The 26233-nt window shown below is 34.6% G+C and overlaps 1 protein-coding gene across 3 annotated transcripts in view; it reads left to right on the top strand.

Moving 5' to 3' along the window:
• Window positions 1-16443, top strand: part of cop1 (COP1 E3 ubiquitin ligase) — a 30612-nt gene extending 14169 nt beyond the window's left edge. For all 3 annotated transcript variants that reach the window (XM_088598142.1, XM_088598140.1, XM_088598141.1), the window contains 9 exons: window positions 427-570; window positions 1930-2038; window positions 4277-4358; window positions 4675-4791; window positions 6300-6417; window positions 7182-7306; window positions 11816-11976; window positions 14057-14101; window positions 16120-16443. In XM_088598142.1, coding sequence (XP_088454268.1) covers window positions 427-570; window positions 1930-2038; window positions 4277-4358; window positions 4675-4791; window positions 6300-6417; window positions 7182-7306; window positions 11816-11976; window positions 14057-14101; window positions 16120-16137 — 919 coding nt within the window. In that variant the 3' untranslated portion in view covers window positions 16138-16443. The remainder of the gene's footprint in view (window positions 1-426; window positions 571-1929; window positions 2039-4276; window positions 4359-4674; window positions 4792-6299; window positions 6418-7181; window positions 7307-11815; window positions 11977-14056; window positions 14102-16119) is intronic.
• Window positions 16444-26233: the final 9790 nt, after the last annotated feature.

The following is a 26233-nucleotide window of genomic DNA, read 5'->3' as shown; positions in this document are numbered from 1 at the left end:
TTCAGATTACAGATAAGGTTTTAAAGCTACAATGGATAGTGCTTCAAATTCTAAAGATAATTTTTGGTCAGATGGTGGCAGTCTTGTATAACAGCATAATTTACTTGTTTTTCTTCTGTTCTACAAAGGTTTCTTTATTTTGTTTTATATTGTGCTGTCATTCTTTTGCTAAGTGTCAAAGAAACAAAATATTCAAAAAAATGACTTTATAAGCATGATAATTGCCTGTGTGTATTTGAAATCACTCTTAAGGTACTTGCATCCTCTTTTACATGTATTCAACCTTTTCTCAGGTTTTATCAGTACCAACATAATTCCTTGTCACTGGTAATACATACGTGTTTTAAAACATCACAGTGCTTACAGTCAGGACTGTGAAGCAGTAGGCTACTTGATAACTTTTCTTTTTTCCATTTTGTGTTCCAGTATTGAATTTGACCGCGACTGTGATTATTTTGCCATTGCTGGTGTTACAAAGAAAATTAAAGTGTACGAGTATGGAACTGTGATTCAGGATGCTGTGGACATTCATTATCCTGTAAATGAGATGACTTGTAACTCCAAAATCAGGTAATGATTTTGATTATTCGTACTCCGTGAAACCACTTTGACACTTTCCCACTTCTTAATCTTAAAACTTGACAAAAATATTCAGATTCATTCTTGCTGGCATAAATTAATAGGTGCTAATCCCTTCACTAATCTTTCAGCCTTTTCAGAAATGCAGCTTGCTGATATGAAAGCCAAAACAGGGAAAATGTTGACATTTGAAGCAAAAAGAAACATTAAAAAAAAAAATCATACCTGCTAAAATTAAGGTTGACCTTGTTTTATATGCAGCTCTGAGTTACTTAATGAACTCCAAAGCTGTTTAAATTGTTTGCTTCAGGCACACTGTCGTAAAGCCTCTTGAATAGGTTTAACCTGTTTAAGAATTAAATTAATATGGTAATTATAAGTGTTATGATTTAAAAAAGGGAGCAACGTTGGCATGGCTTTTAGGACAGTTGCCTCGCTGCTTTAGGTCTTTAGGCGTCCAGCTTCTGGTGCCTGTGTTCTTGGAGCTTGCTTGTTCTTTCCATTTTCACATGGGTTTTTCTGAGCGCTCCCACCTCCCAAAGAAATGCTCATTAGGCTTGAATGTCTATTCTCTGACCCTGCTATTGACTGGCCTCCATGTCCAGCAGAAGAAAATTCAGTGCTCAGTCCTGCCTTGTCCTGTGCCTTTGAGATAAGGTCTGGTTTGCTACTTTTCCAGATGGGATAAGCAGCTTACTGATGATGGATGAATTATATAGATATATAAATCTTTAGTACATCTACATTAGCTGAGGAGCCAACAGTGAAGTGTTAATATAAGTTCATCGGCTCTTAATATTTGTTTAAGAAGTCAGTCATTTGTACTGCTGAACAGCAGAGAGGTTTTTTGAGGACTGCTTGGTAGACATTTCCAGGACAGAAATCTCTGTAACCATTGTATGTTATTCACTGTGGTTTTTAATGGATGTTAGAGTGCACTCAGTAAAACACTGGAAAGTATCAAACTTCTGGTGCCATTGTAGCATATTTTCTAAATCGCTCCCAATTTTTGAAGATGTGCTAAAATGAAATATCAAATAAGAAATTAAAAACTGTAGCCTTTGGCATAGTTTTGAAAGCTTTACTGCGCAGTTTAGCATAAAATTATGTATTATAGCTTCCGATTTTATTATTTTTAAATCACAGCGTTAAATGTATTTTGACAAATCTCTTGGTTTTGATGTACATAGGATTTCTGTTTTAAAAATTACATTGACGTTTTAAGTTTCAATGCCCAAATTTGTTTAAGAATTTGATCAATTAAAATTGGATTATTATTTTGTGTTTAAGTAAACATTTTGTTTCTGGCATGCAAAGCAGAAAAGACATTGATTTCCCCCTGTCTTCTAGCTGTATCAGCTGGAGTAGCTATCACAAGAATCTGCTGGCGAGCAGTGACTACGAGGGCACTGTGATTTTGTGGGATGGCTTTACTGGGCAACGATCAAAGGTTTATCAGGTATGCAACAGTTTCCTCTGCTTGTTTGTGAAGTGACCTATAATAAATATAGAAACTCATTGTATTTTATTTGTTTGAACTTGACAAGTACATTCAAATGTTTTAGAAGGCATTCTTGTCTTTTGTCTTGATGCCTTTGTAACTGACAGCTGTGTTAAGGAAGGATATTTCAAGGTTCTCTACACAGCAGAAAACAGATTGTTACCCTTCCTGTAGAGCAGCTGTTCTTAACCTCTTTCAGCCAGGACCCAGATTAAATTTAGGAGTTATCTTTGTGAGCCATGGTTCACTTTTGAATGAATCTTTATTTACTTTACTGTTGTCTACCATGTCTACCAATAAATTATATTATTTTACTAAAATATAATGTTTAAGAAATTAGGTATGCGTTCAAAATAATATTAACATATGATTAATAATTAGTCTATTAGTTGGTAGTATGCAATACTATCAACTAATTGCAATACTACTTTTATTGCAATACTAGTAAGCAATGCTACTTTTACAAAACCACAAATATTGTGAAAAGTGACTTTGCTGAGTCTTTGAAAGTTCAAACCATTGCTGTGTATTTTTTAAACCTTAAGTTATGCTCTAGTTGCAGTTGGCTTCTAAGCTTAATTTTTGTGATGTCAAGTGCTGAAAACCTGCTTCACACAAGCAGGTTGTAGAAAACGTAGTGGATTTGTTTGCTTTTGAAAAGTGTAAAAGTGTCTTGTCTTTTTGAATCTCTTTGAATGCCAGCCATGCTTGATAATGTCATCAGCTAAATCTTCAACGTCAATGTCAAATGGGCTGTGAACCCAGCTGTATTTAGACGCATCCTCTGGGATATAGCGGTCCTTTAAGGAATACGCCTTAATGTTACACACGCAGGAATGCTCGATTACTGGGAGGTATAGTTGATTTTTAAACATAGATGTACAGTACACTCTCACTTTAACAGAGTTCACGTTAACAGACTTTATTAGCTTTAATAGACTAACTCTAGTAAATGGGGGCTTTGCGATGTTGATTTGTGATCTGCAGCTAGTATCCTGGCCCAACACATGAATTGAATTTCAAATGCAGTGACGGATGGCTTCAGTGATTTTGTAAACATCACGGTTTAGTGAATAAAAGAACCTATGGTGAAGTTTTGATTGCACCCACTTTAAAATGGGTTCTGTAAGAAATTGAATAAATGAATTCAAAATGATGGCATCATATTATCCCAACTCTACAATGCTAACAAGACTATCTTCTGCCGTTCACTCCTGGAAAATACAAAAGCTTATAAGTACTAGATGACGATCCCAGGACTTAGGAAGGAAAGAAAGGATCTTGGCATTATGTGTACAAATGCTGACGGCTTCAACAGTTTGACACCTGTAGCTGTTGGCAATTCATGGAGACTGAGGGTCCTCGAGGATATAATGAATGAGCTTCCACCAGTCTATTACCATTCCAGAAAAGCTTGGTTTACTTCTGACTTTTTTTTATGTGCTGAGTTCTTTGAGTTCAAAATATCTAATTGGTAATTAAATGACAGCTGGACATACCGAACATCCATTTCCCCCTATTAGTCTGGTAAAAGAAAGGTATACTATAATAAAGGTATATATACAATTATATATACAGAGGTATATATATAATACAGTATATTTATATAAACAGTACAGTGCATGAATATGTTTACACAGTGCATACTACATGCATTTATGTGTCTAGAAAGCATATATAATACACTATTTTTTTCCATATAGTGTTTTTGGGTTGGAAAAAAGTAATTCATGATTTAACAGACACCCTTTCGGTAAACTGTTATTTCAGTTTATTAAAGAGGATCGTGTTGACCTAGCCAAATGGCATGGCAACCCATTTTTGGGTTGTGATCCATAGATTATGAATCTCAGATGTAGAGGACAATGGTCAAGACAATTTAGATTTTAAAAATTCCACCTTGTAATATCCAAATCAGACCTCCATTTATGTGAATCTTTAATTACAAATTAGTGTATTTTTTAGGTATGCTTTTAATGGACTAAAAAGCTCTAAAAATAATAATGTAATTCATCTAAGTCTTCATATCTGTTCAGGTAGTTCTCCATTTGTAATACTGCTGGGAAAATTAAGATCTGAAAAGTTTTAAACTGTCTGTACTCTTTTGGGGTTTTTTATTTTCATGTTCTAAATAAAAATCTGGGAAATGTTACATTTATCCTGTAACTTTGAAGCATCTCTCCATTGACCTTTTAGGAGCATGAGAAGAGATGCTGGAGTGTTGATTTCAATCTGATGGATCCAAAACTTTTGGCTTCTGGCTCAGATGACGCAAAAGGTGAAGATAAAAGAAAAAAATTAAGATAAACTGATAGCTTAACTTTTTTTAACACTACGTATTAGTTTGCAGAACCAAGTAGCTTAAGTTTTGCTTCTCAGAAGAAAATAAAGTATAAATTGCTCAAAGTATTTCTTGATATTTGATACTTTGATACTTTTAGCATTCTGTATAATTTGAGGTCCTCAGTTCTGATAAAATGTTCTAATTTTTATCAAGTACTTTGTTTTCATTTAAAATTTTAAGGTTTTAATATTATATTTGTTCAATTTACTGTTGATAATATTGAATAATGTTTCATTATTGTTATTTGCAGTGAAATTATGGTCTACAAACCTGGATAATTCTGTTGCTAGCATTGAGGCCAAGGCAAATGTGTGTTGTGTGAAGTTCAGTCCTACATCACGTTATCATCTTGCTTTTGGTTGTGCAGGTAATTTACCCATTTATATTTTAATTACTGATCTGAAGAGTTTCTTTTCCCTTTTCTAATTTATCAAGTTTGTTACTCTTGTACAACATCCTGATATGAGAGAGAGAGGAAAAAAAGTTTATCTCGGTGTAAAATTAAACAGTGTGCACATAATTACATTGAAATGTTTGAAGATTAATTTCTGTACAGGCAAGTAATTATTTCTGTTAATATTTTGTATAAAGAGTATTTGAATGTTATTCTGAGCAGTCAGTATTTATCAACTATTGCATATCCTTGTATAGAGCCTAATATATATTTTTAAAAATATTTTAGTTTCAATGCCAACAACTAATGTTACATGTTTCCATACTTCATACATGTAGACGGCATGACTGTCAGACATTTGTCAGTAATCTCTCGTATTTTTCGTTCACATAAATGTCAAAGTATGGCAGCAACACAAATAATATTGTTGGGATGTTCTAGTCACCACTTTTGGTTTCTGTTTGTTGTAACTGTTATCCATACCAATCAGTGCAAGCACCCTGCTTTCTCTCAAACCTTGTCATTGGGAATTGATGTTGCATATTGCACTGACCTTGTAATCTTGTGGTCAAATAATTCTGAGTATGAAAATGTTTTGTCTTAAAAATTGTTTGGCAAAAACTGAAATATTTTATGTTCACCTTGATCAGAGCAGATTTTTTAAACGGCAGGGGCTTGGAGTTCAAAATCCAGCTCATATATCCACAACACTTGTTAATCCTTCCTGTGGGAGTGGTACTAGAGTAATGGTTCAGTCAGCTTTTGCGATTATATAAGGTGTCTCACAGGAACACGTGTCACCACTTGGATCAGTTCTGCTCTCCAAAGTAATTTGTCACCAGTTCTTATGGGTTAATCAATGAAACTGCTGGTGAGTATGTTTAAGATTGGCTAAGTGGCCACTTACAGACTTGTATCAAATAGTTTGAGAAGCTGTTAAATTGTCATGTTTAGGTGCTTGGTTGAAAAACTAAGCATTATAAATCTAATATTTTAAAGAGTTCAATTTAAAAATTATTGAATAAAATTCAAGATTGATACAATGATTATTCGAAGTGGTTCTGCTCTTAATTTTATAGATGACGGCAGGACTGTATCTGTTAACATTAAACTGCTCGAAAGTTTAATGTAATATAAAGTCACAGTAAATCTAAATTTTATTCTCAGAGCTCCATTAGGAATGTTATTTCCTTGTTTGGTAATTCAGTACGGCATGGTGCAAAACTGATGAGAGAATGTATTGAATGTGACTTAATAGTTACAATTTTCCGCTCATTTTTAGCTGTGCTGTACAAATACATTTTATGTCTTGTGACAGCAGGGCTTAAATAATTGTTAAGGCCAGATGTAATATAGACATTTTTTTATAAGGAAAGTCCTGCTCTTATCTAGAGGAATATATTTTCTGAAATTGATTACTGTCAAGATCCCAGACAGAGCTGAAAAATATTAGATGTGATTTTCCCTGTGCTTTCTTCCAGATCACTGTGTCCACTACTATGATCTCAGGAACACTAAACAGCCTATCATGGTGTTTAAAGGCCACAGAAAAGCAGTTTCCTATGCTAAGTTTGTCAATGGAGAGGAAATTGTGTCTGCGTACGTTTGCATTTTTCTTTTCTTCTTTAATGGCAACACCACATTTAATCAAAAGCAAAGAATACAGACTGAATTGATTTACATTTTCTGTGTAGGAAGACAATTGATGTATAGGGCTTTTTCATAGAAAAAATCTATTGGTCAATTTTTAATTTTATTTGAACGTGTTAATACTTTGATTGTACAGTTACAATCACATACCATCACTGCTTGTATATATTTAACTCCGCTTCATAAAATAATATCATAGCACTTAATTCCTCATGTTCATAGGTCAAAATGAAGAGGGGAAAAAGGCAGTTGAACGGTATTTTGTGTATTTTTAAATGAAGTTCCTTTTCTTTTCCTGTGTGCTGTTTATGACGGTTCATGGTGGCTTAATTAAGTTTTGTTCTGATCTATAAATGCATTTTATTTTGGATCTAGGTGTTTTAAATCAAATATATCTGTAGGGACCATTTTAGAAAGTCTGACTGTTTAATGCCGTTCCCTGACAGCTTGTTGGAATACCTAAAGAGAACTTTTGCCCTAACCAGGTTAGAATGTTCTCATTATACAGCAGTATTTGCCTATTGAAATCTAGACAGATTGGAGAGACAACAGCTATTACCTCATTATCATAGGTGTTATGGCACCTTGTTTTTGAAAGGGGAATTAAATTGTTTCCCATTAACCTTGACTATGTTCAAATTTACAGTTCGGTATACTTTTCTGACAGAGATTAGCAGACCTTTTTAACATGTGTCATGATCCTCATTTTGCAGGTCTACAGATAGCCAGTTGAAGCTGTGGAACGTAAACAAGCCCCAATGTCTCCGCTCTTTTAAAGGACACATTAATGAGAAAAATTTTGTGGGTTTGGCTTCCAATGGAGATTATGTTGCATGTGGTAAGCATTAGCTTTGTGCTTTTTCCAGTATTATTTTCTGGGACAAATTTAAGGTAGAGACTGAATTTTCATCCCTGTGCTTTTTTCTGCTTGAGCCTCCTGGCGGTACACTTTATTAAGAAGCCTTTCTGTTCTTTTTACTGGTCATTAAGCACTTGTCTTACAACTTTTAAAATCCATTACCACAGCTCTGGACCTGACCTTGACTGTAATGTAGTCTCATCTCTCAAGCATTGTCCTTCATCAGCAAGTACACTAAAATTATTATACCTTGAAAAATCCCTATTAGAATTATTGTGAAGTGAACATTTTTAGATGGTGCCTTTTTCTGAGAAGCTTTACATGCTTGTAATACCAGTGGCTGCTACCCTCGTAGTGTTTATGAAGCAGCTGCCAGCTGCGTCAGACCTTTACATTTACAAAATTGTACTGTTTAAATTTTAGGCTCCCAGGTAGTAAAGATCTTTAGTGTAGTGGAACTGGTAAGCTGTGAAATTTGTAGGAAAATTTGGGGGTGCTGGCAGCATTAACTATGTATTCTAAACTATTTCACAATCATCTTCTTATTCCTTGCCCCAACTCAATTGAAACTTTTGATTTCATCAACGAAGCAAAATTGCGCTTGAAACTGATACTTTTTACATCCGCAACTGTTCATAAAATGTTGTGAAAAATGCAGTCCATCCTACAAACTGCTCCTGCTCAGAACTATTGTAAATTAACTCCAGACCTACAATTTACTCCATTATTAACATTATTAAATTAACTCCATTACCTACAAACTCCATTTGTAGGTAAAGTTCTAGTACAAATTGGATGAATATAAAAATGGTATTCCTGCATAAAAGAAAACGACTAATGACAAATGAGTTACAATATGGCAAAGTAGGGTTCCTACATACATGAGGGTGACTGTCTTGCAACCACTTTATTCCTTTGCTGATATACATCCCATGATGCTACTGAGCACTGTTTGCCTAAATTTCAAAGTCATCGTTGTATTTAAAATATGTTGTAATGGATAAAGCTTAAATTAAGCTGCCTGGTTGCCATTTTGTTATGAAACTTAAAAGTATCGCTGTCTTAGGACCCACAACTCCAAGTGTTTTGAAATTTGGTAGATATCATCACGCCCAGCTTCACACCACTCATCACATATTTTGTGAAACACCTTATACTATTGAATACTCTTCTTCAAACACTATTTGGCCAATGCACTCTAATGGCTCAGTGGATAAATGCATAGGTGGGTTTATCAGTAAAGGTATCTGGTGGGTAAAGATACCAGGCAGGGGTAGGGGATATTATTTGACCAGGGCTCTCTCAGCTCCTGGTGACACACGAAGCCAAGTACTTCCTTGGTGCTTGCAGGCTTGTGGTACTGTCAGCGAGGAATGTTTCCAATCGGCTTTGAATCTCTCAAGTGGTGCTACAATGCCTGTGACATTTCAAAAGACATGTAGTTCAAAGGTGAGTGGGTTGAAGGAGTCTGCCTACACTTCCTCATTCTCACTCCTTTGACCAGTGAACTCCAATGATTGCTAGGTATCCTGCTTTCCTCTTAGTTTAGTTGCAGTGCAAATTACTGTAAGTGGGTAGGAATGTTCTTGGAAGGTTTTAGAATGTATACAGTGCCTTGCGAAAGTATTCGGCCCCCTTGAACTTTTCAACCTTTTGCCACATTTCAGGCTTCAAACATAAAGATATAAATTTTTTATTTTATGTGAAGAATCACCAACAAGTGGGACACAATTGTGAAGTGGAACGAAATCTATTGGATTTTTGAAACTTTTTTAACTAATAAAAAAATGAAAAGTGGGGCGTGCAAAATTATTCGGCCCCCTTGCGTTAATACTTTGTAGAGCCACCTTTTGCTGCGATTACAGCTGCAAGTCGCTTGGGGTATGTCTCTATCAGTTTTGCACATCGAGAGACTGAAATTCTTGCCCATTCTTCCTTGCAAAACAGCTCGAGCTCAGTGAGGTTGGATGGAGAGCGTTTGTGAACAGCAGTTTTCAGCTCTTTCCACAGATTCTGGATTGGATTCAGGTCTGGACTTTGACTTGGCCATTCAAACACCTGGATACGTTTATTTGTGAACCATTCCTTTGTAGATTTTGCTGTATGTTTGGGATCATTGTCTTGTTGGAAGATAAATCTCCGTCCCAGTTTCAGGTCTTTTGCAGACTCCAACAGGTTTTCATCCAGAATGGTCCTGTATTTGGCTGCATCCATCTTCCCCTCAATTTTAACCATCTTCCCTGTCCCTGCTGAAGAAAAGCAGGCCCAAACCATGATGCTGCCACCACCATGTTTGACAGTGGGGATGGTGTGTTGAGGGTGATGAGCTGTGTTGCTTTTACGCCAAACATATCGTTTTGCATTGTGGCCAAAAAGTTCGATTTTGGTTTCATCTGACCAGAGCACCTTCTTCCACATGTTTGGGGTGTCTCCCAGGTGGCTTGTGGCAAACTTTAGACGAGACTTTTTATGGATATCTTTGAGAAATGGCTTTCTTCTTGCCACTCTTCCATAAAGGCCAGATTTGTGCAGTGTAAGACTGATTGTTGTCCTATGGACAGACTCTCCCACCTCAGCTGTAGTTCTCTGCAGTTCATCCAGAGTGATCATGGGCCTCTTGGCTGCATCTCTGATCAGTCTTCTCCTTGTCTGAGCTGAAAGTTTAGAGGGACGGCCAGGTCTTGGTAGATTTGCAGTGGTCTGATACTCCTTCCATTTCAAGATGATCGCTTGCACAGTGCTCCTTGGGATGTTTGAAGCTTGGGAAATCTTTTTGTATCCAAATCCGGCTTTAAACTTCTCCACAACAGTATTACGGACCTGCCTGGTGTGTTCCTTGGTCTTCATGATGCTCTCTGCGCTTTCAACAGAACCTTGAGACTATCACAGAGCAGGTGCATTTATACAGAGACTTGATTACACACAGGTGGATTCTATTTATCACCATCAGTCATTTAGGACAACATTGGATCATTCAGAGATCCTCGCTGAACTTCTGGAGTGAGTTTGCTGCACTGAAAGTAAAGGGGCCGAATAATTTTGCACACCCCACTTTTCATTTTTTTATTAGTTAAAAAAGTTTCAAAAATCCAATAGATTTCGTTCCACTTCACAATTGTGTCCCACTTGTTGGTGATTCTTCACATAAAATAAAAAATTTATATCTTTGTTTGAAGCCTGAAATGTGGCAAAAGGTTGAAAAGTTCAAGGGGGCCGAATACTTTCGCAAGGCACTGTATGTGTTCATCATGTCTGTATAGATTTTTTCTTAATTTTGTATGATTAAAATAATTGCTAATAACCATGACAGAACTATTCAGCAGGGAATGAATTGCTTTGATCTGTAGCTTAGGCAAGCACCATGTAAAATTACATTCTTTCTCCTTTCTAATTACAGAATTACTTTCCTGCTTGTAAAACTGCTGTGAAAGTGATACATTAACCATGAGATTCAACACATTTTTACCTGCTAACAAGAATGTCTTTAAATAAAGCAACACACTGCTGTAGCTTGCACCTCATGTCTGAGTTAGTGACCCGTTATTAAAATGCAGTTGTTTAAGTCCATGAATGCTCTTTAACTGTGGTTTATTTTTAGATTTAATTACTGTAATACTGATCAAAACCATCTACAAATTAGCTGTTGTATTATTAGAAATTTTAAATGGAAGGTCATGAGGCTGATAAGTTAGTTCAAACGATTTAAACACATATTCACCACCCCTTCTTCAAACATCACCTGGACTGTATAATCAAAGCATTGGTATAAACTTCTATAGTTAGAAATAACCAGTCAATCTTTGGTTACCGTATGTTAGTTTCAGAAATAAAAACATGCAGCAAAAATAGTCATACTGTTTTTACTTTTTGAATGAGAGACTCTTGTGTATCTGAGTTTATACTCTAAATAGATCAGGTAATTTTCCTAAATTTTGTCTAACCATTATTTTGTTTTCTGCAATATTAGGTCCACATTATTGAATCCCAGACTTTTCCAATTACAAATGTGCTCCTATAAAATTTAGTGCAAAGACTAAGATATAGTTTAATTATACTATCTTAATTATGTTCTGCTGTGACTATTTTATATTGGGGAAAAAAAAGTGATGTTTGTATTTCTTTACATCAAAAGCAAGATTATTCGTTTTGCTCTGGAATTGGTCCAAAGAAGGATTACCAGGTACCTTTCTGGGCCTAAAGCAAAGTCCAACATTGGCAAACTAGAAGAAATGATATCTTTTCAGTCTTTAACATGGTGCAAGTGTTTACAAGAGTGGACTTGTTGAGGACATAGCAGGCAATATTAACCATGATAAGGAGACAAACTATGGACAGCGACTGTAAATGCAGAAAGTAAAGCATTTTTAAGGAAAAAGTTGTGATATTCTGAAAAGAGCTGCCTTCCAGCTGCTAGTTGTGTATATACACTTCACTCTATTTCCCAGCTGTTTCTTCATCATCTAATATGTCGTGTTGTTTCATACACAGGAAGTGAAAACAATTCCCTCTATCTGTATTATAAGGGGCTGTCAAATACGCTATTGACCTTCAAATTTGACACTGTGAAGAGTGTGTTGGATAAAGATAAAAAGGAGGATGACACCAATGAGTTTGTCAGTGCAGTGTGCTGGAGAGCACTGCCTGATGGGGTAAGAGACACAGTTTTATATCACTTCTATTAAATTTATGGATTTCTGAAAGTAACTAATTTGACAGCCATCTATACTGCATTTCAGGAGTCTAATCATGGTTCTAAAGAGCCCTTGTCCACTAAGTTTGATAGCCCACCTTAAAACTCTTTTAAATTGAATGTTTGTTAACCAGTTATTCATTAATTGAGCTGGTCTTGTTGTTCCATTACAGAAACTCTTGTCCTCAAAGGCTTAAGATTTTTATTTGAAGTTATTTGTGATTTACTTCCTAGAAAACTACCTTCAGTCAGTCATGTCTTTACAAAGATGTGACTTTGGTTTTATACCTTTATAAACATGAGTTAATGATACCCGACATACCTCCTGTGTATTTTATGCACATTTCAACTTATATGATTCAAATTATTATTCTGAAATCATTGATATTTTTAACATTGTTGCAATCCACAATGTATTATTTTTCTTTTAAATCACATCATTTATTATTATTTTTAATATATTTGTAACCTAACTTGCAGCACATAGGAAAATACTGATTGGATGGCATCCACTGAAATTCGTACACTGCTATGTTTTGGTCTTTTAAGCATTTTATGTTTACACCTGCTGCCCTCTTAATGGGTTTGTGTTCATTTATTTGCCATTTTATCTGTCTCACTGAGTTTGAGTTCTTAATTCAGATGAGGTTGGCTAAATTGGATTATGCAAAAATCTTAGCGTTTGTTTCAAATCTTATAAATGTGGATTGTGTGACACTAAATATGGTCTTTCGTAGATTAGTGAGCTAAATATAGCATTAAATGCCAGAAGCATTTTGATTGCACTAGTTGTATTATTAACCAAATCCACTACAAGAATAAACAGGTAAATAAAAGCCGTTTTTCTTCAACCCACAAATATGTGCATTTGTCTTCTATTTGACATCTTGCATACAACTTAAACAGGGGATCTGTCACCTCTGTTTTACTGTCACACTTCAGAGCTTGGGATTTAACCCCAAAATATGATGTATTTTGCTGAATAATATATTTATTATGCTATTAATAAACCTCTAAGAAACCTGGATAGGGTAAACAGACATGGTAGTATTATTTTTTGTGTTTGTTCCATACCTGTAGGTAGATGAAATGCCACACTGTTAACACCCATTGTCATTTAGAGTTAACAAGCTTAGACAGAACTTTGGAACAGAAATGATTTCACTCGTACAAATCAGTGCTCCTGAGAATTTTAAATGTGCTATTTCCTATATACCAAAACAGACATATATGAAATTGTGAGAATTTATGCATCTTTTTGCATTTTAATGTAATTTAAAATTATATTAAAAATTAAAGAATTTATTGAGTAATTTCCTGCATTAAGTGGAAAGCGGTAAGAAAGTTAAAAGCAATTTTGTTGAATATCTTCATTTCAGAAAGATAAAACCTTGCTTATTTTGTGGTGATTATTCTGATGTGTTGGGCTTTTAGGTGATGAGATTGCATATTGTAGAGCCACTTAGTCTCCTGAATAGGAATTTAGATCAGGCAAGGCATTGAAATGCCTAGGAAAAATGTTGTACTGGTACATTTGCAAATGGTATTTGAGCATGAGTGACAGCTTTAATCCTCGTTAGAGATGCATTGATGTTGATTCAGTATAATCTCTGATAAAGGAAGCTGAAATGTCATTTTGTATAGTTGATAAACAGTGTCAAACAAAACGTTTGAATGAAATTACTTATAGGGCTCACAGATGAAGATAAATTATAGTATCCCCTAGGAGACTCTATAAAATGTCAGCTCTGTATTTTTGTAAGAAATCATTGTTGATTAAAATCGGACTGGTCTAGGTTTTTGGCCATCATTGATTGACTTGTAACCGTGATAAATGTCCTGTGAGACTGAAATTCATTAACTGGTAACCTGAGAAGCAAGACGCTTTCTAGGAAGATTTTCTCTTTGCATTAAACCTGTTTAATGCTCTGGTTGTTCTAAGGTTCCTAAACTTTTATTCTGAGCATTGGAATGGAGCCCTCCACAGTTGTATTTATATGGATTATGTTCTCATTTTCCAATTTCTGTTCTATTCTCAGGAGTCCAATGTTCTAATTGCAGCCAACAGCCAAGGCACCATAAAGGTAAGTGGGACTTTTTTTCTCTAGAAAAATGTGATATTTTTGGTACCGTAGACAAGGTTTCTCTCTTGAGCTAATTGGCTTTATTCAGAAAGATAGTAAATTATTCTGTGAAGGCTGGGGAATATTTGTCCATGGTTGATTTTATTTTACAGTTCAGTTTGAGTAATGTAATTAAATGGTACTATAATATTAATAATGTTTCAGTAATGATACTGCTGAGCCAAATCAGTCTTGGGGGCAATTAACGTCTGAAATCAGGTATAAGGAATACTCTTTCCAGCATTAGGAGAAAATGTATAATTTAGAAAATATTGATACTGATATTATAGTTCTCGAATCAAATATGCTAAATTCAGATTTGGATTACCAAATAATTCCAGTTGAGATTTTAAAAATATACTAACAAATCAGTATACAATCATTTTATACAGTATGCATTCATTTCTAAGGATTTTGTGTTTTGTTTGTGTTCAGAATGTATTCTCTGTTGTGAGCTGTAAATTAAGTAGATTTTTTCTTTCCAAAGTTCTACACAAAAGCAGTTACAAAACAATTAAACGATTCACCTTGTATTTTGGGTGCAGCTAAGAAATTACTTTTCCGCTAAATGTTTGCATGTATAATGATTAAAGTATGTAATTTATTTGGTAATTTTTTAAAACATATCAGTTGAAAATTGGAGTTCTTCATACATGGCCACGGCTGAAACGTTGCATTCATACATACTGACCGATCATAGGGATGTCTTTCAAAATATTTTCAAAAATTTAAAATGAAGGAAGTGTTCTTACAATTGTGGAGATAAAGTCACACACATCAATCCAACGTAGGCTTCCCTAAGTACCATTTTCATCAGTATTGTACAGAACGTCTATGGAGAGCACAGCACAATGGAATCCTGAATGAAATAAATATTTAAATGTATATATACACACATCAGTTTTGTTTGTTGCATTATATGGATTTAATTTCACATTTCTAATTTACAGAGAATATACATTATTGTCTAGTATACACATTACTCTATAGTCATGTGTAAGTGTACAGACATCTAATCTCTGGGTGCTAGACTACCCGTCTAGTACTGACTACTCACTTCCCCATGGTTCTTTCCCTTAATAAAAAAATCAATTACATTTTTTTTTGGTTTTGTGGAAATATAGAATGCTTACCTTACTAAAGTTTCTTCAAATATGTTTAAGACTGTCATTTTTATACAGGGCTTTACATAATACCTACGTATTATTATTATTATTATATTTTATAGCTTTGGGTGGTTTTTCTTAATGTATTGATCAATCACTAATAACTCTGTAACTTTTTATTGGTCTTGTATGGTTCAGCTTAAGAGTCGTTCTTTTTGGAATAAAATCATAGAGAACTTTGCTGACAGTGTCACAAATTAAATTTTCTCAAACCTTGGTTTTGTGAACTGTATTGATTTTTTTTTTCCTCCCATGTAATGTTGAAAAGACCTGTGACTAGGGAGAAACTTGTCTTTGAAGTGTGGTGTGACTGAAAGCTCACTTCTGAAATGCCTTAGGCTCAGTAGTCAATTAAGATACGTTGTTGAGTTAAATGAATAAGGAATAATACAGCTGATGGTCAGAATAACTGCATAGCATAATTTAGCAGAACCTGACAATTTAATTTAAAGAGAAGTAATGGGATTGAATATATTACCTGCAACTTGTTTGAGACAATTAAATGTTAGTACTTGAGAGAAATAATGGAAAGGAATATTTGACACTACATTCTGGTGTTCATTGTTTGTGGAGTTCTTTCTATGGGAGGTGTAATTAGGTTAATTCAGTGTTTTTTTTTTTTTTTTTTTTCAAATTAAGCACGGTCATAGTCTGAAATATTTGGAGAGCCTGTAAAGATTTATATACTTTTCTTATCTGTGCAGCTGTTTAAATGTCGACAAGAGACCACCATCCTTAGCCTTAAGTCTGTGAAGTTTCACTTTGGAAATCATACCAGTAGGCACCTCTACTCACTTGTCTTGTTTTTCATAGGTACTGGAGCTTGTATGAAGATCAACCAGAAACTACAAAACCTTTCACAGCTGTGATATTTACATTGGAACCCAGACTTTGGGAAGTATTCTCAAATATAACAGCCCAGAGTTTTCCAAAGGACTAAGAACATCTTGAGAAAACATTTCTTGGTTTGACCTGTCAACAAATCAAGTTTATGAAGACTGCCTAAGGATTTCCATCCATATTGTGGGATTTTATGAACTTAAGCATGTGAGGGTGGACCATTTTTTTGCGCAGATGTGGGGAAAAATAGCATAAATATATTCAGTTCTTAATTTTGAATAAAGTTTATTAAGTTAATCTTTTCATCAGTTTTTAATTCTTTCAGGAGTGATATGGCATGTCTTTTAGGTTGCTCACACCATGCCTTTTTTAACATCCTGTTTAAGTTTTGGCAGAAATTAAGATAATACAACTTTGAAATCTCTTCAGATGACATCTAACTCCTTTACTTTTTGGTTTTAAATATTAAATATTGGGGGTGGACCCAATATTTAGACTTTGTCCACACTACAAAAATAAAACTCAATAATAGTATTAAAAACTGTTTCTCTTCAGACCTCCTACACTACTGTTTTTTTTCTCATCACATTTGGCTCATCATGTCCCGATTTTGATTTGTTTAGGTCAGTTACACGCACATCTTGTTTCATTTTCTATGATTTTATTATAATCAAAACAATAAGATGTTACATCTGTTGTCAGGCTAAATTACAATATTGTACTGTTTCAGAGCTCCTGTAAGAAGAATACATCTAAAGCATGGGTGACTCCAGGCTGTTCAAATAATTATGAGTGCTAACTATAACAGTATTGTGTGTGGAAAATGAGACATTTCATCTTTTGTTACTTTGCTAAATCTAGTCTGTTGCATATAATTGCTGAATCTGTTCTCTAATGTAAACCACTGCTTGAAATCAAGCCATTGTTTTAAAAAATGAAATCGCAAGCAATTTAACCCATTTTTAGGCCTGTCTGTCTTTACTTGATACGGATCCATATTATTTTCAACACTTTTTTTGATTCATTGCCTGTTAAGAAATGTTATTGATACTAACCTTATATACCGGAGAAGAGTTATATTTGGATTGCAGTTTGCATATTGGGAATTTTGGAAAGGGGGTCATTTGTGTGTGCTTCAGATGTGAAGTCCTTAGCTGAGCAGTTTGTTTAGAGACCAAGCAGCCAACATGAGATTTAAAACATCACTCACATCACTTAACTCTTACGCATTCAGTCTTTATTTTCTGATGATCTTTTTATTCAGTTGGTTCAGTTTCTTATAAATGGTTTTCTAATAGAGAATAGGAAATCTATGCTAAGTATTTATGTAAAAGTGAGCAAAAATTGGTTTACATTATACCTGATTATAAATATTCTAATACAGTAAGTATACTTTATAGGTATGTATTGTCACTTTAAGTTTTGTGATAAAACTTTTACAGTCAATGAAAGTTCTGTTTGCATATTTTTTAAAGGTTTTGAATATTACATTTCCTGTGACTGTTACCTTTTACTATGTTGATACTTGTCCTACAACTATATTTTACATATATTGTCATTTTATAAGTTCGTGAAAACAACATAATAAGCTGATTATTTGGTAACTTTTGTACCACTACAAACTCGAAGAAGCCACCTTAAAATAAGTGAAATTTCATAGTAGATATTCATGTTGATCCATCGTGTTTATTTAGACTATGTGAGAAGAACAATGAATAATGGGTGGATGTATGAAAGTTGATGAGATTAGTACATTGCATTCTTTTTAATGTTTTCAGTGTTGGACTCTCTTAAAATAGGGGTTTTCCTAGAAGGAATTCAAAGAAAATTAGCCAGAATTGCTCCCAGTTGCATACCAAGTGCCATAAAGAAATAAGTTACATGGACAGGATATTTTTAGTTTTGGACACACTTAAGAGATTTGATTGAAGTATTCTGCATCCTCAAAGCTGTTGCGAAACATAGCTCTATTAAGAAACTAAAAAATATGTTCTAATCTAAGAACCAGTAATACTTTTTTGTGCACAGAATCTGGATGTTTATAAAACTAGAGTACATGTATGCAATGGTTCACAATTTTTGCACTTTTTATGTGCATCTTGCATTAAAGACCAAAAATATATTTTTAACCGTAAGATTTTTTGGTATTTTTACAAGAGGTTAAAATTTTCCATTGTTTCCTTGAGAAAGAAATGTTACCCATTCTGTGATCACTATTCTGTTTTTTGCTGATGCATGATTTACACTTGGATGTATCATTAATTCTAATTGAAATTCTTCTTTGTTTTCAGGGTTTACTTTTTTTAATTAAAGCTCTGAAACTTGTAACAAGGGAATTGAAACAGTATGCTTTAAAAACATTTAGCACTTCGTAATGAAAAAAGATTGGTTTAGATTGTGAGCCATTGTTTGGGTGTGTTTTTTTTCTTTGTCCGTTACTAGGAACCAAATGAGTGGATGGGAAGAATGGCTCAGTGTCATTTATAATCTTACGTCTTGGGATAATACCTCTCTACTTCTTTGTACGAACCTTAACCTGTTTTTTTCTATACTGGCTTCACAGAAACTTTTAATGTACTTTTTCTCTCCTACACTTGTAGCTGTGCAATTTATTCTTGGCAAGCTGTCTTTCAGTCTGAAAGCCTCATTAAAATTAAGGGAAGAGATCAAATGGACTACTATTATCAATATCTAGGAGAGTGCACACAACCAAAGAAAATAAGTATAAGTTAGTTGGAGGGAAGGGTGAGTCTTTTCTATTGTGATAATGTAAATAAAATAGGGTATGCAATGTAGTACAGTAATGAATGTTAAAAATATTTTTAATTTTAAATCACATTTGGATTATGAAAAGCTTCAGTTGATTAATCCATCTCAAATCTGTGCATACTGATGTATCATATATAAGATCTGTTTTTCAATAAATGTGACATTTAGAAAAGTTTTATCATTTTAAGGTAATTTCAAATCTAAAATAGCAATATCTAATAGACTGTCATTTAAAATTCAGGTGTAAGAAACTTAATATCTTCTGCTGAAGACTTTTTGCAAAACTTTTTTTTCCCCTGACTTGATCTAAATTAAACAGTTGAACTGCAATCTTTAGTTTCTAATTTCGGTCCAAAGGTGTGGATTTTCAAATTATTTTTACACTGATTTTGTAGTGCTGCAGTTTGAAATTAAGACCTTCTTCTTCCTTTGTTCACCAGCAGTAACACAAAACTTGTTCAACACATTTATGTTCAAATGCACATCTTTAATAATGTCATAGGCAATCTATGTATAATTAGATAAAAATGGATTGGTAGGCAGGTGGGCCATGTCACAGTGTTTCACGCAGTTTTTTAACAGCCTGTGGTATTAGGTAACTGAATTAGTTACATCAGCTATATTCTTTACCAACTTGAAGCGATGATGGTCATTCCTTTCAGAAGGGCATGTGATCAGGGAATTAAGTATTAAACCAGGTAGTATGTGTTAATCAAATTCTCTGTTGACAATTTACTTTAGTGTGCTATAGTATTTTAATTCATGATAAACTGCTATTACTCTTTCTTTTAGGTCACTGAGGTGAAGGATAACGTGACTTTTGATATTCCCTGTTTATTTGTTGAATAGGATTCAGTGTTGCTTCATAACAAAGGGAAAAAAATCCCCAGTGAATATGGCTGTCGTGCCATATTGTGTGTAAGTATGTTCAAGTTAGCCTGGGAGGTTTTCTGTTCATTGTTATGAGTCCCCAAGCTTTTAACGGATGGAGATGGAATGAAATGTGAAAACAAGGTATATCAATGTGATCTGCATACATTTAAAATGATCTGAGCACAAAACAATTTCACCGCTTTCAAACATAGTTAGGGATATTTATCAGAGACATTGATAAATGACATAACATGCATTGTGTATCCTTGTTTCCCATTTTAATTTAGACTGCTTCTTGTAAGCTTACATTGGAACATTGCAACAGCAAAACTTGGGAATACAGAGGAGCTTATTTTGTTTTGTACCCGTGTCCTGAATGGACATGGCTTAATTAGACCGCATATTTTAATGGCTTTGTGTTGTGATTTTGATAGAACTGTATTATGATCACGATTTACAGTGTTTGACATATTTCATGTAGTTTTTTGCAGTATTGTAATGAATTTACAGTATCTAGGCTATTGCATTTAGGTAAAGATTCAGCTAGTGATACATCTTTGCCGCTATTTTGCAGGTGTGCCAATAAGTCGGTAGAATCTGGGCATTAGTTCTAATTGAAGCATTGTTCATTTTTGCTCCAAAGATGACACACTGATTGCTCCATTGCTGCCTAATACCACTGTGGAGATCACGTCTCTCAAAGGACGTAATAAGTCTGTCAAGTCTGTGCTACATATTCAATAATTGCTATTCCCGCTGAACACTTCATTTCTCCCTACTGCATTGCTTTTCACTTCATCTGCAGAATCCTCTCATTTTTGCCTATTGACAGAGAGATTTGCTGTGAACCCAATTCAGGCAAGCTGTCATTGTCTTCCTGACCTTGCGGTTTAATATTCTTGTCGTAGGTGCAAAAGTGCCACTGTTTCAGTTACCTGCTGTCTTTTCAGAATCATAGAAAGCAATACCTAACCATTACTTCAGAGATGAATTGCAGAGATGCCAAATTCAACCCATTAAAAAAAACACTTTATGAAGTGATATCAGCATAAATTAGCTTAATGGCAGCTAGTGGAGCAGAAAGTCTTGGTGAGGGGTCTGCAGTGATTTAGTGGAAGCTCTTGAACCTAAATTATACGGATAGACATTTCGGTTTTCTCCCAAGATCATGGGATGATTCTTAAACTTGTTACCTTTGAAGGTCTTTTAGAATGTGGAGCTTTCTAAATTGTTTTTTATTTAAGATTTTTATTTTATTTTAGCACCGGAAAATCCAAAAGTAATAACAAAAAATACTGCTGTGGTTTGCCTTTGATAAAATTAATTGTCAATCTCCAACATAATATGAACTATAGATTGGTTCTATAGATAAAAATGCAAAATGGTAAGTGTCTTTTGTTATGGTGACTGATTTCAAGTTTCCTTGTTTAGATATAGTTAACATTTTCTGTATGTTTATCATCCATCTCTTGGCAGAATGTCTGTGTCTATAAAATTATAGATTTGATCAAATTTGTTTTTGCAGTGCATTTTTGTTGTGAAGTTGTGTTGTCTGTGCTGAAATCTTTTCAAAGCCTGTTTGGGTGGCAATAAGTTTACTTTTCTTTCCAATTCAGCTAAAGAGAGGTGTTTAACATTCTTGGTTAAGAAAAAAAAGTTAGTTTGCACAGGCATAAACTGTACTATTTAATATAATATATGGAATGGTGGCACTGTGGTTATTGATCTGCACCTGTGGTTGGAAGGTTGCCGGTTCAAATCCCGCGGCCGGCAGAGGAATCCTACTCCATTGGGCCCCTGAGCAAGGCCCATAACCCCAACTGCTCCAGGGGCACCGTATAAATGACCCTGCACTCTGACCCCAAGCTTCTCTCTCCCCGTCTGTATGCCTGTGTGTCTCATGGAGAGCAAGCTGGGGTCTGACAAAAGATAAATTGCTAATGCAAGAAATTGTATATGGCCAATGAAGTAATCTTATCTTATTTAAAGGTTATTACATAAATTGTTTATGAACTGGTAAGCTTTTTTTTAAAGATCTTTTAAATTTCCCAAAGCATATTAGTGCTTAGCTGTCTTACCAGAATCCCAGTCCTATTTCTATATAGTATATATATTCTCTGATATAGTGCCTTTCATATGTCCTAAAGAAAAGATACTTATAATTTAAGAAATTGATTGTATTTTCAACAGGTGATCATATGCATTTTGTGTAATAGATAATTATGTAGTGCTAAAAAAGCATGCTTGACAAAGCAATTGTTACACAGATAAAAAACTTAAGATTGCTGTTGGCTAAACTCCATCTAATTAGTAACCAGTCTGAGTCATTTATTGTTTCTTTTCCCAGCCAGGTCAAGATCCTACATCACAGCATGTACTTGGAGAGAGCAAACTAATGTCTCCCAGTGGTCTGCTGATAATTAGGCTAACCAAGTCTATCTTCTGCGTACTCATGTGTTGAAGTTTAGTTGTTGCCTGCATTAAGAGGATTAATTTTACAATAAGCACAAGCACTCATCATTCTTGCTTTGATGTTTGCCTAGTAACTTACCATAAATGTTCATCAGGGTTAATAATAATATAGAAGAAGAATTTAATATAATGCATTTAAAAGTTGCATCTCCAAATGTTTAGAGTAACTGTTAAGGTTGTAACAAAAGAACAGTTTTAAGGATACGCATTGGAAAATAAGTACATATATAGAAGTATAAGAGTATAAAAAGGACAGGTGCTCAGAACTATAGCAGAAAATACATGGTTATTAGAAGATGGAGTAGACACAACACTAAATAAAAGAGTTTCTGAAAAGAAAGGTTTTGAGCCCAGATTTAACTGCACTCTGTTGCCCTTGGAGATAGAATTGGAGAGCTTTGCAAGAGAAGGCCTTATCACCCATACAATGTAAATAAGTTCAGGGGACATATAGAAGACCAGAGACGGATGACCCAAGGGCACAAGGTTTGGAGTAGACAGATACAGTAAGTCAGATTGTTCAGTGTGAATTTACTTCAGTGAGTAGGGCATTGCTGTAATAATTTACTAGAAAAGACAAATGTGTTAACTAGCTTTTGTGCAATAGTCAAAAACAATATAGGATGTGGTCTGGAGATATTTCTGAGATGGAAGAATTATGTATTTACAAAATTCTGCTTGTGAGGGTCAAAAGTCAAGCCAGAAGCAAATATCACCACTAGATTCTTCAGTTTGGATGAAATTCAAGCACAGTGCCTTCCACAGATAGGGTTACTGCATTGGCTTAATGTAGGTGTAGGTAGGAGTCACATGAACTCAGAATTGTCACAGTTTAAGTGAAGGAGTAGTCCTGGTTTTCGTATCGACAATGCAATTGGAGAATGCAGAGGCAGCTACGTCAGTGTCGGGTTTAGTATGGGCATAGATTTGAGTATCATCATCTTAGAAATGATCATCCAGATCATGCGATTTTAATATCTGACTGAGTGGGAACATATAAATGCTGAATGACAGGGGGTCCAGTAACAACCCTTGTGGAACATCAGACTTAATGAACCCAACTAAAACCCCCAAGAGAAACAGTGTTGGCCATCAGCAAAATAAGAGCTGATCCGTTTAAGAGTGATGTCGGAAACTCCAAACACTGTTAAATGACAGCTTCCTCTCCTCTCTTGAGACTGTGTCAATAGCAGCACTTATGTCTACTAGAATTAGGATAGATGGAGAACCTGAATCACCTGCCATAAGGAGATCGTTAGTAACTAACAAGGCTGTTTCTGTACTGTGTAGTTGTTGGAAACCAGATTGGAAGGGTTCGAAGAGGTTATTTGCAATTAGATGTGTATTAAATTGTGTTGCTACAGCACATTCTAAGATTTTTGCAAGAAGCAAGTGGTTTCTTATTATAAATTAAATATATTATACTGAAAGCTGAAACATCTTTAGAAAAAACGAATAATAGTGTACGTATGTTCATACTCAAAGCACTCCTGAATTGGTTTGTAAATCTTATTTACCTAAATTTCAAATCCTATCAGATACTGGGTAGAGCAGTTGAACAGATCTGACAGTTGAGTTCATTTGCATTCTAGTGACATCAACTGAAAAATAATAATCAGCAACTGTAACAAATCACTTCAGAATTACTTGTAGTTTTTTTTAGCATATTCTGTAATCGCTATTGTGTTGTGTGGCAAAAATTATTTTTTTTAACTGAAGTTGTGTGGTTACAGTTTCTGTGCTGAATTGAGTACTTTATTTTGCAATAAAATCTCACAACAAATATATTTATTATGACTGCAAATTCCAGTTACTTGTCTGAACTAAAAAGTCAACTTAAGATAACATTTGGTGTACTTCCCAGTGTTGGTTTCTCTGAAACAAGGCCTAAAAAGGATTCAGCCTAATGTGAGATTCTAGACAGTGTAAAAGTAGCCAGCTACATCTTTCATGAAGTCAGAAAAATCCAATACAAAATAGTGTATTGCTTTATTTATTTTAAATATCCAAAAGCTCTGTTGATATAGTTGTTCATTTACAGACTGAATTTCTATACAGTAAGATTTTTTACCTTCAGCTGTAAAAGTTCAGGTATTGCAACCTAATACTCAAGGAAGAGAGCAGTATCTGTAGGGCTATCAGAGATAAACAGAAGGGGTCGTGTGACAGGAACATTTTTTGAAGGCTTGTTTCTTATCCTTTCAGATAGCAGCAGGTACATTTTGGTATGAGGCAGAAAGTTACAGCATTACACTAAATTAGATGCAAACTTTATTGGGTGAGTCAGGTCTCAACTTGGTCCAAGCAGAATGTTACCCTGAGCCTAACAGCAATTTCTGAATTCAGAATTCCACTCTATGGTTTGAACATTTATAACAGTTTATCAACTGTGTTTCTAGTTCTGTGAGATCACACATACTGTAAACCTCCAGCCCACACATTCATGAGAGAGGGGGAGAGCAATTAACCATTTTTCTCCAGAGAAGAATTTACTTCAACTTTGCTGAAAGTATTGAATAAGATGATGCCAGTTAAGCTGGAGCAAATAACTGCTCTTCTTTATTTTAACCAAATTTTGATATTTTAAAAGGCCTCACAATTGTATCTTTCCCTCACTTAAACTACAGGAAAAGGCTAATGAGCATTTCATGTTATTTGGTTTGTGTGAAGGTGTTTAATTTGTTGTCAAAGGTTTGTCTTGTTGTCATATAAACTAGTTGGATTTGCATTCATTTAATTCTCAAATTTGCCTCTTACTGAAGCTAGGCTAGATGCTTTGCACTGTAAGATCTGTGACCATTGCGGATATTAAATTGCTGTTGAAACCATGATTTAAACAACTGCTTTGGGAGGTATGCAATTTCCTTTGCTGCATTTTCAGAAATTTTTGCATCTTCAAAAGTGAGTGAAAGCAAGCATTTTCCTGACGAAGTTCCTGTTAGTAATTGTATTTGTTTTTACATAGTCATTAGTGAAAGTAAAGAGGACTGCAGCGTCTTTCAAATCCATCATTTTCCATGTCAAAACAAGAGCTAGGTATTTGTACCTCCCACATAGACTGTCTAAAAGAACAAAGATGAAGGCTAACATTGTTTTGATGGAAAAACAGGCTTAACTGGGCATTTTATGATGCCTGCATGTTTATGATGATTTATACAACCAAAAACCCTGAGTACTTCAGAATCCACGAACAACAAAGCATAAGCTGTAAGTTTATCTTACAGCTCATTATTAGATTCGTTCTCTTTTTCTGACAGAGCTGTCAGAAATTTTACAGAAATGTCTGACAGTTCTGGCAGAATATTGCAAAGGAAAATAATTTGGGGGAAAAAGCATGGGACAAGAGTATTGGTTTTGTTTTTTCTGTAACAGGGAGGAAAAGGATGAAATGCTGAGCAAGTAGTTTTTCATTCCTTAGTATATCCTCATGGATGTTTCATCGTAGTTAAGCTGAAATTTTGTTGGTATATTTGTTGACTAAATGTCCAGACTTCCTTATTTCACTTTATTTTTATAGTATGGATTAATATAGTGCATACAATGTTATTGCACCTGGGAGAAGATTTGATTTTTCATTTAAAAATCTTCATTTAAAAATCTTTTCTCCACATGATGTGATCACAAAAGAAATGTACTTAAAAAAAGGGCCTTTCTGTGTACCTCAGTGTTTCTAGGTGTTTTTAACTAAATAATGTTCTGTCATAGTAGAAGGGAGGGCTTTAAAAGAGGGATTTCGAAAAAGCACTAAGAACCTGTATGTATCCACATGTACTGTATAACCATCAATGAAGACAGAGTTCCTGTGCAGAACCTATTACAAAATAATAAAGGTAAAATTAAATCATACAGTGCAATACTTGTACTAAGAATGACCACTGTTCAAATCTGCTAACCTGTATAATGTTGTGGAATTACATAAAATACCTTAAATTTGCCCCAGTTCTTTGGAGGTCTTCTCTGGTTCTTGCAGTTG

Source organism: Lepisosteus platostomus, chromosome 11, assembly GCF_059453375.1.
Source record: "Lepisosteus platostomus isolate fLepPlt1 chromosome 11, fLepPlt1.hap1, whole genome shotgun sequence".
In the NCBI taxonomy this organism is placed as follows: domain Eukaryota; kingdom Metazoa; phylum Chordata; class Actinopteri; order Semionotiformes; family Lepisosteidae; genus Lepisosteus; species Lepisosteus platostomus.
Note: the sequence above shows the minus strand (reverse complement) of the source record. Positions and strands in the feature narration are given on the sequence as shown.